The 15,238-nt window shown below is 36.3% G+C and overlaps 1 protein-coding gene across 2 annotated transcripts; it reads left to right on the forward strand.

Annotated features, from left to right (window-relative positions):
- Positions 1-44: 44 nt before the first annotated feature.
- LOC139967400 (CDK2-associated and cullin domain-containing protein 1-like) lies at positions 45-13,914 on the forward strand. 2 transcript variants are annotated; one of them, XM_071971147.1, is made up of 8 exons: positions 45-282; positions 2,798-2,942; positions 3,380-3,482; positions 4,773-4,868; positions 5,398-5,500; positions 6,762-6,851; positions 8,075-8,216; positions 10,086-13,914. In XM_071971147.1, exons 2-8 carry the CDS (start codon positions 2,818-2,820, stop codon positions 10,138-10,140), a joined length of 714 nt encoding a protein of 237 aa, XP_071827248.1. In that variant the 5' UTR covers positions 45-282; positions 2,798-2,817; the 3' UTR covers positions 10,141-13,914. The 2 variants fall into 2 exon arrangements, with proteins under 2 accessions (XP_071827248.1, XP_071827247.1); XM_071971146.1 differs by having other exon boundaries at positions 46-228.
- Positions 13,915-15,238: the final 1,324 nt, after the last annotated feature.

Raw genomic sequence — 15,238 nt, forward strand, 5'->3', positions numbered from 1 at the left:
TTGAGAGTTCAAACAAAGGTCACTGTTGTTGTTATTCTTGGATAGACACCAGCCTAACTGACTCGATTACCACTGTAGCATATTTTTGAGATCAAACATGTGATATCTTTTTAACCACTTTCGAACTCAAAACCCATCGATTACGTAAAGTTTTCATCATCCGAAAGCGATGCCTACCGATAGCGGATATGCTTTGTTCTATCTGCTGACATTGTGTGGCGGAAATTGGTATAACGTTAGGCATACTGCCAACTTCAAGCTAACGTCCTAATTTAACCTACTGTACGATATAATGCTCACTTCCTACGTTAGGCCTATTGTTAGGCCAAATTATCAAGCACACTCTGTATATGCTGTAAATATCACAAACTTATTACTAATTCATGCTAGATTAGTTTTAGACGTGAAGCTCCCACTAAGTAATGTCACTTCAATTCAATCATACTCAGAAGGCTAGCAAAGTTAGTAAGGCCTAATGGACCTAGCAATAGTATAGTAAAGGCTTCATAATTGACGCACCCCCGTAATTGACGCACCTTCAATTATTACTAGCAACGATACAGCAGGCCACCTAAACTTTTTGTAGTCAAGCAGAATTACATATTTCATGAGTTTGAATCCATTTCAGCTATTTGCTGACCAAATTGTGGTACTTTTTACGTTTTTAACACCCTCCCCCCAGTTTTGCACGTTTTTTGGCCATTTGGAAATCTTACATCCTAAAAATAACCAACATTACCTCAATATGATAACACTACTCTCTGGGACCTGATCTGTCGGAGCTTAGAGGCTCAGAGCATAGCAAACAGCATCTAAAGTCAATGGATGTATACTAAGGCTTACACTACAGTTAGCTTATCGACTAATGTGTCAATTTAGGGGTATGAAAGAACTTGACACGGCAGACATTTTGTGGTCAAATTCTGCTCAATTGTACGGTGCATAAGCAAGGTGGGTATTTGGGAAAACAAGTTGGTAAGCATTTTTTTAATTTTTTGATGAAATGTGCTTACCAACATGAGCCAAGATTTCTCAGTTGGTAAGCACAATTCATGAATCGGTAAGCACAGCACAATGACCTGAACGCTGTTATCCTTTTGTGAAAACTTCCTGATTCGCGGCACAAGTGTACTTTATATCGAGCCGACAGCGGCGGCGCAGATAATCCAGTCAATGCATGTTCGATCGAAATAATTACAATCCCTGTCCATCACGTTGAACTCTCCGACCAGACAATACCGGGTCGAATACTCGACTTGGTATTAGTTATTCAAATACATGATCAAAGGAAATGTATCGACTGGAGATTGTAAAAAAACTCTGAAAATCAGTACAGAAATTACCAATTGTGTACGAAAAGTAAGTTCGGTCCTTTCAAGTTTTACGAAAGATCCAGCAAAACACTTTCGAAAAATTCACGCAAAACTGGCATATCGTGCTACATGCAACTAATGTCATGTAAACAAGGCTATAGTACACCCATTTATGAATAAACCGTATGACCACATCTGGTGTTAAGCGGGGAGGAAAAGAAAGTATTTTCTAGAATTTCCAAAAATATGGAAAAAATAATGCCCTACCATAGTTAAGTGTATAGCAAATAGCCTAACCACCTCGTCTGTTACGGATCTCACGTAACTACAAAAACACAACTAATTGTATTTTGCGAACTTGATGTTTTCTACAAGAACATAGAAATAATTTTAAGCATTAGTTAATCATGCCGTGTGGCCTAAAACATATTTTATTACAAGGTTTACTTTCATAAAGATGGCCATAGCTTGATATCTTGTGCTGCGTGTATGAACCGTGCCTCGTGTATCATGGGGAATACTCCATGAAACGTTTCTTGGAAACGTGCCAAAAATGTTAACAAACAGGTGTTAGACAGGGGATGAGCGCACAGTTGTTTGGCAGGGTACCTGGGAAAATTCTGAGCACATGTACAGTATGAACTACGCAATTGCCTTCGGCAATTGCGTAGTTCATGTGTGAAGTTGGAATAATTTGCGATGCATACACAGTTAGTCGTAGGTATGTGACGGTCCAGGCACGATCGGTGAGCTAGCAGCCAGCCGTGCACGGCCTGTTCGTTGGTGCTTTTTGCTAGCTGCGCGACAAATTAATCCTCCGTAACTTAGAAGCAGATTGCAGATAAGCCTACTACAGTCCGATGCAGTCACTTACGGTCAGAATTTTTGGTACGCTCATTACAAGGGTGTGTAGTACTAGGCCCATTTGATTTTCTTCTTTTGGTAAGCGATATTTTCATTCCAGTACGCTAGCGTACCGGCGTACCGTAAAATTCCCACCCTGTGCATAAGCATAGAACCTTAAATATTTTGAGATCATAACATTTCTGAGGAACTACACATATGAAAAACACATACAGTTGAGTGATTTGGATATTTCCTTGATAGACATCGTTGATCAAATCCTTAAGTGCGTCAATTATGAGCCCACCATGCTACTAGTAGTAGTTTTTAAGTGTGTGGACCATATCTTTATAATACATAAATGAACAGGTCTAATAACGAGATTAAGTACCCACCTGGCCATTAAGAACTGAGGTGAATAATATAGGGTGGCATAGCGATTATCTTAACGTTAACTGGTAACATACAGAGCATATAATTTATCTGGTTTGTAAGATGCACAGTGCAATTGATATTTGTGTCTAGAATCTTAGTATCTGAGTTATTTCAAATTGCTACAAAAGATGTTAACACTAAATTGACACATGTGCCACCGTTCAATATAAGAAATCAAGGAAGGATTTTAAATTTTGTTTTTTTAGATTCTGTAAACAAGAGCAGTATGGATAAATTTAGTGAAGAGGACTATAGGAAACAGCTGTGGCCTCCTTTAGAAGAAGCTGTTAAAATGCTGTTAGTTCAGCAACCTGGAGTTTACTTGAAGATATCATATGAAGAAATGTACAGGTAAAAAGCACCAGCTTAAGTGTATAATATTGGAATGAGATGATTTAAGGTCACCTCTTTGATAGTTTGCATATCTTTGTTGTAACAGGAACCTATATATACCTACTTCCTGTGTTTTAAATATAAAACATACCAGAGGATTGATTACCTTGCAGTATAGTCACTTGTGCCGGGAACAGATAAATGGTTCAAAGTATTAATATGCAGATGTTCTTAATTATATCATGATTTAGCTTCATTGATCACATGTAAATTTATGTTTGATAAAACTGGATATAGAATTGTTTTATGAGCATTTTAAAATTTTCTTTCTTATTTTCCTGACACTGCATTTTTAAGACAGTAAAATGAAGGTCTTAGTATTTGGTATTCTTTGTAATTTTTTTATTTACATATATTTATACATATATATTATATATGTTTCTTCCTTTACACAGGCATGTTTATACCAGTGTGTGCAATCAACACTCAGCTTTAATCTATGCAGATTTATTGAGTCTTCTATGTGAGCAGCTGGCAAAGTTCAGTGATGACTTGGAGGTAACAATTGGCTATTTATTCTTCAAGAAATCATCATATATGTGTCCAAAAGTACTTTATACCATCTCAAAATTGTTAATCAACAACAAAAAGAATTGCAAATAAGATTGATATTAATAAAAGATTTCCTATTGGTGAGTGGGTGACAAGTATTTCAATAATTTTAAGCCAATAGAGATTCCCTCATAGTACAGCTGAATACACTGTTATAAGTATATAACTGGATGTACCTGTACTCAACCAGTTATTCTGTAGTAAATTTTATATATAGTGACATTGACTTTTGAGTTAATATGCTCTTCCCCTGGCCAGTCTAGCTGTCTCCTCCATAGTAGTACATGGCATCACTGAAAGCATTGAGTTGCAGAGCTCTCCATACAGCAGTTTTACTGCTCAAAGAGTATTTAATATTCTTTAGTGTGTCGGCTGCTCCAAATGCGGTGACTTGTGTAATATGTTAACCATTCGTTAATACTGTACAGTATATCATCTGTTCAGTGTTGCTACATGTTAGATATTTCAGTTTAGATGGACAATCGCATTGCTGTTTTGGCTACGTGTTCCATGTAATGGCTGCAGGTATTCAGTCTTAGCATGCCACTGCACTGGTAGACAACTGACAGAACGCTCCTATAGACTAGCCTCTGTAATGTGCAGCATGTTAGATGCATAGCAGTACCTGGAGGGTTAAGTTGGATTGCAGCATTATATGTTTCACTGTACATAGCATGCTGGCTGGTCTAAAGACTCAGCATGTGTGTTTATGTAATCTAGTAGGCAGCACATCCTTAGCTGTATTGCAGCATGTCAGGTACTCAGCAGCACCCGTACGTTAAGCAGACCGTAGGATGACTGTTAGCAGTATGATGGCTGGTCCGTAGTTGTTCCATGCTGACTGTTCTAGTGGACAGCTGCCTGATCTCTCATACACTTGCTGTGTTGCAGCAATGTTAAGTGCACAGCAGTACTTACTTGCAGGTTGGTTAGATTGCAAACTTCCTTTGCATTGTGACATGGTGGCTGATCTGTAGTTATAGCATGCTGGCTGCTCTAACTTACTCTGTGTTTTAGACAGTAACTTGTTTTACAGAGTTTTACATGCTGCTGAGTTGGGTTTGCTAGTGTTTGATATGATTGCTACTCTTTAGCAGACTTACTGCTCTCTAGTCTGACAGCTGCTCTCTATTGTGACAGCTGCTGCATGGTGACAGTTGTGACTATTGTAGCTTCTAAGTATTATGCCTCCCATTGATTCACATCCCTACCCTCTTTTTTCCATGTCAATTTCAGACGTTAACCGGTGCGAACTTAGTGGAAAACTTTCACACAGGACTGAAACGATTTACTCAAGCCATTGGTTGTATTGTACCCATTTTTGCATATCTGGTAAGCATATGTCCCTGCTGGTTTTTTCTCCTTCTTTTTCTTTGGTATATTTATATAAATATGTGGTTTCTGTAAAAGAAAAAATAATAATAATAATAAAAAAAATAATGCAAAAATAATGCTACTATTTTGTATGTATTGTGTTGAATTATGCAAGCATATTATGCCTTAAACGGTCCCTTCAGTTTGCTACATTTTAGCATTTTATTAAGTTTTACAAGTTTGTTTCATGTAGTCCGAACAGTGACCCTAGTATGGTTAAGTATTCATTCTAGTTCAGTAAGTTTTTTCTTATTTTAATAATCTCCAATTAATTTAAAATGATCAAATAAGTTATTGATAGTTCATTTTCAACCCTCTCTTGAAAGTAGCACAGTAGATTTTTCATGGAAATTACTACTTAGAACCTTAATTTCTTTGGTGAAGACACAAAATTGTTTCCACCATTCTCGTTACTAAAATGTTGAAATTCTGTTTTTTACCTTGTGCTAATTTATTAAGTTTAGTTTTATCTTCTTTTGTCATCCAGAATAGAACCTACGTGACGTTACAGAGAAAGTCGGATTTGAAGAGAGAGCTCTCCGCCATACTTAACACCACCATCGTGGAGAAGCATGTCCACAGAGTTTTAAGTAAGGAGGAATGATTATTTTAATATTCTCATCACAATAAACAGTGATCGATAGGAACAAGTTAGCTCTTTGATAGATATGATTGAAAAATGTAGTAATTCTGATAGACTTTTAGTTTTAATAGGAATTAAAACACAATTTTCATATGCTGGTTCGTCAGCGATGTCACAGGTGATCGCTTGAGTTCACTTGTTAAAATTAATACATAAACAATGTCAGCAAAGGAAAATGCTCCAAGGCTGGCTGAGTTTCCCAATTTTTTCCTCTTTATTTGATGACTTTTGAATGTTTACCTTTAATGTTCCCATTTGAATGAAAAGAGCCCCCCAAAAAGAAAGAACCAGCTTCCTTCTAAGCTGCAAGCAGTTTATCATGCAACTAAGAAGATTTCAGTGGCATCTCAAATTCTCAATAACCAACCTTAACATACTAACCATATCGCACGAGCCTATGTTTGTATATCATTAACTAAAATTACTTCTAAACCATAAGATGCCCGCCCTCCCACCAGATCTCAGAATTTATGACCAAATTCTCCAGTAAAAAATGCCTGGCATTCTTGCTCTTTCATCTCAAGATGATGCATTTAGCTGGTATTTAGCATAAATTATTAGATGATGAATAACAAATTCAGAGAAAGGCTTCATACGTTAATGATGGCTGTAAGGAAAAAAATACGATACTTTATGTTTCGGAGATGTCTGTTATTCCATACGAAATCAGATCAACGAAAAATGAAGAAAAAAATAATCCCAAGTTAGTTGGTCTGCTTTTACAAAGTACATTATATTACCTATCATTACTGCAGGAGCTGTTTACAATTCAAATTCTGCATGTAGTGTTATTCCTACAAATACATTTATATTCTTTAATGGGAAGAAAGTGAGCTATCTGATTTTGTAGTATCTGTGAAATCCAGAAATTAAACTATTAATCCTTTATTTAAGGACTGTATGTTTACTTCTATGTTGATCCTTTACAATAATAGGCTGTTTCCTAATAACCAGCTCTATTTCTCAAAAAAAAAAAAAATTAACTTTGGGAACAATTGGGATGTGGCTCACACTTAAAACTTATTAGTAATTTAATAATCACAATAGTCTTAATAGTAATAGTAACAATCTTAATAGTAATAATAATCACACTTATTAGTAATTTGCTATGAAAATATTTTAAATTTGAGTGTAAAATTGCTTGATGTGGACTTTGTTCTGTTTATTGTTATTGTTCATCTTGCCTAATTTCCCGCTTTGTTCCACAGGTGAGCTGGACTCCATACAAAGTCAGCCTTTCGGTTTCAATCCGTCGGCTGCTGCCGATCTCATCAGTTATCTGTACGATGCGAGACCAGGTATTAACGATTACAAGTCATAATTATTTTGTACCGTCGGGCAGTATCGATGCCTTGATCAACTCTCAGCATAATATCATCGAATAAAGCTGAAAGCGTAAAGCTGGAAACTTCTCGCTCCCTAGTAAAGTAATAAACTGAATTGAGAGGAGGTTTTTTGGGTGGCTGCAAACAAATTTTGTCAATGACAATATTGTTTGGCAAACTGAAAATAAAAATATGAACAATACACAAACACAAAAACGTATGAGATCTGTCAGTCTGTTGGAAGGTTACTCATTTATTAAAATCATATATCTGTAATGACCCAGATCTGTTCCATTTTATATCAATCTTGAAGTTTGGTGAAGCCTTCATCTAATTGAAAATTGTCTCGCCAATAAAACAGAAAAATCTCACCACTTGAAACTCTTCACACCAAATTGGAAAATCAAAAAGCAAACATTTTCACCGTTTGAGGGTCTGTCAAAATTATATCAAATGTATGAACACAACAACAACATACATATGTATCCTCCTTAAAAATAAAAGAAAATGAAAAAAGAAATACCAAAGGACGTGCCTTTTACCGTTTTCAGGCACATTCTAAAAATGGAATATAGACTAATATCTTACATCGTTAAAAACGAAATAGAAGTAGCAAAAAGTGAAGATTTATTAATTAGTCATTTTTGCAGAGTGCTTTTCAATTTAAACTTTGGGACCTTTATGTTTTGCTTACAATAGCAAAAGGCTTAGTTTCATTTCACATTTTTCGCCAAAGGCTCATTATGTTTCGTGCATGTCTATAAATAGAAGTACTAATGTGTCCATCTGACATTGATTGATACTGATATCAGTATCATCCTCCCTGGGATGGGTTGCCAATATTTTTGTCTGGTTTCATTCCAGTACCAACAATATCCTTATAAATGTTGTTTTAGAAAACAGCATTTTTTTGCGATCTTAACTTTAATTCTTTTAAGTGTCTGAAATGAACTTCATGCAACCTGTCCTAGATGAATAATCAGGTCATCAACAGACAAAGGAAAAAGTGATGATAATGAACACTGATTATGCATAATGGACAAGAACCATGTTGACATTATCTTTCTTTCATCTCGCTGATAAGTAGACGTGTAGTTCCATTTCTATTTGTTTTTTCTAAGAACAGAAAGTTGGAGAGAAAAAAACCATGATCATTTCTTTGATTTATTTTGGGGATTTCTCTGCTTTTTTTACAGATTTTGCCAGAATTCATCCTCACCTGTTCGCTAAATTCATCCCGAATATCCTCCCGCCCACACGAGAAGATGAACTGCCCATGTACATCAAGGAAACGCAACAAATGCAACTGGAATTATTGACAAGTCAAGAGTTTAAAAGGTCAGTCCTGGGACAAATCGTTTTAATATCATTGCAGTATGTTACGGCTGCATTTTGCGTATTAGTAGACTCTCTCGCAATCTAGTAGTGCAACCAATGTACCTGGGCTTGATCAGTTTCTAACTGTGAATAAAAGACAACCATAAATGAGTATAAACTGAAGTGTGTTATATCAACGTAACACATGTCAGCAGATGCTATTGAGCACCAATGTACATGGCTTGATCAGTTTATAACTGTGAATAAGAGACAACCATAAATGAGTATAAACTGAAGTGTGTTATAACACCGTAACACATGTCAGCAGATGCTATTGAGCACCAATGTACATGGCTTGATCAGTTTCTAACTGTGAATAAGAGACAACCTTTAATCAGTATAAACTGAAGTGTGTTATATAACACCGTAACACTTGTTAGACCTGTCAGCAGTTGCTACTGTGGAAAAATGACTAAAAGGCAAATCCATTACTCAAAGGCTGTTTCAACTAATGACTGGTTAGGTGTCTAAACAACTGTCCCTATGTATGACTAGTAAGTACACCTTTTAAAGATGGTTGAAAATTGCAGATTTTAAGCAATTAGCAGTAAAGTGTCATCCACTTTCTGTTAAACTGTGGACGAAAGTTTTGGTGAAACCTTTAGAGAAGTCTTGTTACTCCAGTCAATCATTTTGCATAGGATTGTGATTTTCTTTTTGTAATCCCTTCTCAGAAGCAACTGGTCATAAATGTAACACATGTTAAGAAATTATAACACACATCAGTTTTAACTGACTAATGGGTATACTCACCTTGACCAGTTTTAACCAGTTTAAAGGCATGAGAATCGGGTGAGTAATGACACACTCTACCAATTAAAAGGAGAGATAAAGGAATTTGATGACATAAACTTGTCCTTTAATTCACTAAAGCCCACCCAGGAATGATGGAACTAGAAATAAGCATTAAAAGTTTGCAAATTGAAGAAAAAAGATTCAATTAAACTTTGGAGACTCAGATTTCTGAATTGGAATGAAGGGTCAGTAAGTCAATAAGTAAAAAAACAAGTGCACCTTGACGATGTGTATTATTAATTTCATTAACTATCGGTAATTGATAACATAAACTTGTACTTTAATTCACCAAAAACCCTCCCAGGAATGATGGAATTAGATAGGAGCATTAACAGTTTGCAAATTTAAAAAATGAAAATTCAATTCAATTAAACTTTGGAGACTTAGATTTTCTGAATTGGAATGAAGGGTCAATAAGTAATTAAGTAAAAAAAAACAAGCCCATCTTGACGATGTATAATTTATTTCATTAACTATTGGTCTTGTTTGCATTGGTCAGTTGGGCTTTCTACGATATATCAAAATTTAAAATATATCAATTGTCGTTAAGATAAAATAGGAGTTAGCAATAAAAGAAGTCCGTTGTGTCGGTTATTTTGTTGATATGTTATTATTTGGATGAAAAACGTTGTTCTATCATGGAAAGCCCTTCTAGGCTTCATGTCAATGTAAAAATGCTCAAATAGTAACATTCGATATCTTTCTATTCAATCAAAATTGATATGCCCTTCAAACTTGGCCGTTCTTTACCTGAAGTGTCCATCTCAAAAGTGGGGCATTTGGCATTGAAATTTCTACATTTCTACGTCTAGGAATAGATAGGTAATCATATACTGCCAAGAAAGACCCCAATAAAATTAATATTTTATTACTTTCCTCTTTTTTTCTCATTCATTACCAGCACTGTGTTTACAGTTTCCTCCTTCAGTAGCCTTCGTTCATCACGGTCTCCATAAATTTTTCTTCGTTGCCAGTAATACTTTTAGGGGGAAAAGAAGGGAAAAAACGTCATAGTTTATCTCCTTATTTTGACAGATTTGACAGTGGAAGGAAGCGAGGGTTAGACGATACCCCAGTGGTGAAGAGATGACAACGTTCCTTTGTCGTTTATTGATTCCTGAATATCTGTGGTCGATATGCACACGATCGAAAGTACAGATTTCGCCCTTTTGACTTCTGCTCGGACGAAGCATGGCAAATCATCCAATATGGAGAGAGCTCTTAATAGACAGGTGGCTATCATACGTAGGCTTTTAACCCGATGAAATACGGACAAGTTATCTTCTCTCCCCAAATGTCTTCCCCAAAGGAACTAACTATCACAGTTAGGAATTAATTTATGGGTAGATAAGATAGAGAGCTTTCTCCACGAACAAAAGAACACACTTCCTCGGCATATGTCCTTCACAAAGGAGATTTGGTATGGATGGTTCCAGAGAGGGGTGTTGATAAGTGGTTTCCCAAAAGAGGGGCTGTCATCGCTAATGTTTATTTTGATTTTTGGGGGGTAGGGGGGGTTGCTTGTATCCTGTGTGCTGCATGCTTGTATTTGTTTTTTTTCCAGTACTATTTACTGTAATCAGTTTCAAGATTCCTATTGTGCATGTGGTCTGGTCAGTGTTTATGTCAGGGGTCATGTCAGGGGTCAGGTCATGTCAAGTGGTGCAAACACAAACACAATTCGGATTTGTAGATAATGTGCCAAGTACCCGGGAAATAACTGAGAGGATTGCCTCCTATGGTTCTTCCTTAGTGATTGCCAATTATTTTAATTTTCTTATTTTAACTTCATATCCTGAAGGATGTAAAGAAGTGTCTTTCAAATAACGTATCATAATTACCATATGTCATGAATTTGAAGAAGATAGGCCAGCCCGATAATCCACACTTATAGACGAGTTAAGAGTATTGTCCAACTGGATGTGTAGCATCGAAACTAAGAAAAGAAGATGGAAATTCATTGGGCATATATTGCGACAAAACCCAAACAACGACAGCAACATCAGCATGACTTGGGCACCAGAGGGCAGGAGAAAGAGAGGGCGACCAAAAACAACATGGCACAGAACAGTGGACAAAAAGAGAGAGAGGGCTGGTTGGCGATCCTGGAATGAGGCCAGAAATGCAGCTGCCGACCGAGATGAATGGAGACGCTCTGTGGAGGCCTTATTTGCCTCTAGGCAAGAAGAAGACAGATGAGATTAGAGGAGGTATAGATGCCAGTAATCTTACCTGTGTATCTCTTTTTCACATGTGGTAGTTAGATTCCTGGAGTAGCTTTATTAATTAAACATTTCACTATTCAGATGACTGGGCTGTCGTTAAAACCATAGTGAATATCATATACATATGTAAATACCAAGCTTTGTTACTGCAATTTAGAGATCTATTGTTTGTGAGAAAGAGTCAAATTAAGTACTTTTACAGAGCCAAAACAACCAAGAGGTGATTTAATAACGAATAGTTTGTGCACATGTAGAGGTTTGGTAAATGAGCTGGCAACTTAAAATTTTCTTCCTCGTACTGTTTCTGGTTGATGTTTGAGATTTTTTCAAACTTTTGGTGATTTTTTTTAAAAAAAAATTAAAAGGAAGACTGTTGTAAATTATTTCATGATGTAATTTTTTATAGTAAACTCAAAAGAGTATAAATGACCTTGTCAAATTGATTTCCGCATGTGTTTCGGAGGGTTGGTCAATTAGCTTTGAATCCTTGGGAATGAAGACATCTCTTGACAGATAGATTTCCCTTTTATATTTCTGAAATGTTGAGAGAGAAAAAATGGAGGTAGAATTTTAGGTAAAAATTTGATGAATAGTTTACATTACATGAGTGGAATATGACTCATATCCATGAGGTGCGAAGTATGGTACGTGTGTTGGCTTTTATTTGGTTAGCGAGTGATGAATTAAGACATGGATCATGTACCCCTGCACTGCTATTTTGTATCATTGAATTGCTCACTTAGTTATGAATAATAGTAATAAAGAAGAAGATTTGAGACATCATCGTGAAACCAAATTCGATACCATGTCGTAAACGTATTTCGAATTTTAGCTTTTCTTTCTCAAGTGACATTACCAACATGTCCCGGTTGTAGAACAAAATTAATTCATAAATTGAGTGTGATTTTGGGATTGGCTTTGGAAGGAATCAAAGAAAGATTATAATGACGATAACGAAGTCATTGAGACTCAAACGACAAGTTCGACTGATGAAAATGTTCTGTTGATGTATTCCTGTGTTGAACTTGCAGTAAGAGTTCAAATAAGAAATTTAGGCTACTACAACTTCTAGGATCAATTAATATAACATGTCGTGAATCTTTAAGGAAATGTTCCGACACAGCATTGCGTTATTTAAGTACTAAAGAAGTTGGACATCCCCCACCCCAACACCAACCCCAATTCGTCCTTTATTCCACACAGGTGATTTCAACTTTCACTATAATTTTGCAAAATGCCTGTTTTTAAGCCAATTATGTTTACAGTATATGAAGGACTTCAATGCTTACATTGTAATATTCTTATGTATTTCTTTTTAATATATATATATATATATGTACATATACTGTGTATATTAATCTTTCCACTGTAATAGACATGTATTGCTATTAGTGCATTGACATCAGTGAGGGAAAATATTTCGGTGGAAAATTAATCGTCATATTATTTGAAATACTGGCCAGAAGAATTGCAGTCCATTATACTAGATGGTGGGGGGGGGAGATGGTGGGGAGGGGGGGTTAGCAAGCACATATAGGCCTATTCCCCACCAGTGATTGTTTTTATTTTATTTTTTTAAATTTGTCCTGTGCCACAGTGACTAGAATTGTCTTGTGTAATTCCTCTGTTCCAGTCCGTCAATCGTCTGTCAGCCTGCTGACCTTCATTATAAGTTGAACGTTTCAGCAGATGGTCACTTGTAGCTTATGGATCGAACATATCAATGCGAGATGTTTGCTAGAGATACGTCCTTCAAAATCTTCACAAAGAGTTGTGTTACAGATACAAAAGGGGGGCAAAAAGAGAGAACTCTAACAGAGAATTCTGACTGAAAATGAGTTCAATTCTACTGAGAGTCTTAACTCTCTCAAATAAATGCATGCTGTGTATTGATTTCTTCATGAAAATATTACAAACATAAGATCATAAAAATAGATGAAGAGAGAGAGAGATTTTGCTCTCAAGTGAAGTGGTGTGTAGTGACATGATTGATCATTTTGTAATTGAAAACAGTACTTTGACCTGGAGTATAGGTCAGACTAACTTTTTTGATTTGTAATCCTGCAACCAAATTTCTTTTCCCCTCTATCGAAAAGGTTGGGATATTTTAGGTATTAAGTGTTGTATGGTTTTATGATAATGACTAAAACCGACCAATAGCAATCAGTTAAAAGGTTTTCCTCGTAATCGTAATTTTTGTCAAGAATTTCTACTCTGCTATGCCTTAGCTTATTCATTGAGAATATTTATTTTCGTTTTATGTAGAAAGAACCGTGTCTTTTATTTCTATATTAAGATTTGTGTTTCCATTACCAATAAACATGCAAACAGAATTGTAATTTGAGCCAGAGTGAATTAATAATACATAACAAAGATGGATACATTTCATTACTATTTATGCCCTGTGGTAGAATAGAATGCTATAGCCGAAGATTGAAAACAAAAACATTTTATCCTGTAAAGAGACCAGATTTTGAAAGTTCCTTGTTTTTGCATAAGGTAACAATGTACCCCCATGCATGATGAACAATTAAAATTTGTATTGTTCATTCTCCAGTAATGAAAGAAATAAAAAAAAAGCAGTATTTTGTGTATATTTAAGAGATATCGGTGCTTAATATAAACCAATGAAAACGTTGTTTTACATTGTCATTGTCTTTTTTCATGTTGGTTTTAAACACCGAGGTACTTTTGTGACATTTGTTACAGGCCCCATAGCCAGGAATTCTGTGATTGTGGGTTGTGGGGGAGGGGGCACCAACAATTCAAGGAGGGGTACAATACTTGTACCCATTATGGTGGCAGAGGTGCCACAACGTTACTCCAACGCACCTATTGTTATAGCTTAAAGTCGACCATTATACTGTATTGTGCACCCCTCTCCTCCTCTCACCCCCCCCCCCCCCTCGGGACCGCCTCTTGTGATCATCAAGTTACCCACTTGTTAACACTTGTTCCCTTCCCTTATATGAATATAAGGACTTTTATTGGCCAAAACTTCACGCTGTCAAGTTAACATAGGCCAAGCGAAATTAACGCACATTGACAAATAACAAAACAAAAAAGGGACTTTATTCTTTGTCGGAGCTGTGAGACACGATACATTATTAATTCGATAGTTCAAATTTGAGCCCCCTGGCCGTTTCTGCCGATTTCCATTTTTCCGCCGATCGACAAACAAACGTTTTGTACTTCAGGAAATTAAGAATGGTTGAAACTCTGGTAACTGCAATTTTTGCGAAACATCACGACACATTGTCGTTAAAAATAGGTCACTTTCTATCAGAATGTGGACAGTTAATTGAAATAATTTGCTATTGTTCCTTTCGGTGACAGCCTTCAAAATTTCACGAAAACATATTCTGGCAATTTTCCAGCTATTTTCGTATAAAGAGGTGTATAAACCATACCACAATCAGAGTAGGCCTATAGTGTATACATCCGCTCGAAAGGTTAACCATTGTCGGTACAAGCCCTTACATCAGGGGGGTAGAAGACAGATGGGGCACGTGCCCCCCCCCCCCACTCTTTCCAAAATAGCAAATGTGCCCTACTGGCAAATAAAATGTGCACCTTTGATGAAGAACTGTCTTTTGGATATCTTATAAGCCTTTGTTAATTTTAATATTTTATTTTAATTATTTATTTTTAGTCTGTACATGCTATTTCTAAAATGGCATCCCATATCTTTTTGTAGCACGGTTAACAATACACAATCTCAATAAATAGTATTGCTAGCATACTAATACATCATATATATTTAAGTGAGATGGCCAGTGTGTATCGGTTTATAGCAAAACGAGTGGTGGTTGTGGAATGAGAAAGTGCCCCTCTGATGTTATGCCCACCCCCATTTTTTCGAAGCTTCCTACCTCCTGCCTAACATGGACATACTACAGTGGCTTTGTCTTTGGGGGGGGGGGGGGGGGAGACTGCTATGCTAAACATTTACCTTTTGTAGCT

This window comes from Apostichopus japonicus, chromosome 5 (genome assembly GCF_037975245.1).
Source record: "Apostichopus japonicus isolate 1M-3 chromosome 5, ASM3797524v1, whole genome shotgun sequence".
Taxonomy (NCBI): domain Eukaryota; kingdom Metazoa; phylum Echinodermata; class Holothuroidea; order Aspidochirotida; family Stichopodidae; genus Apostichopus; species Apostichopus japonicus.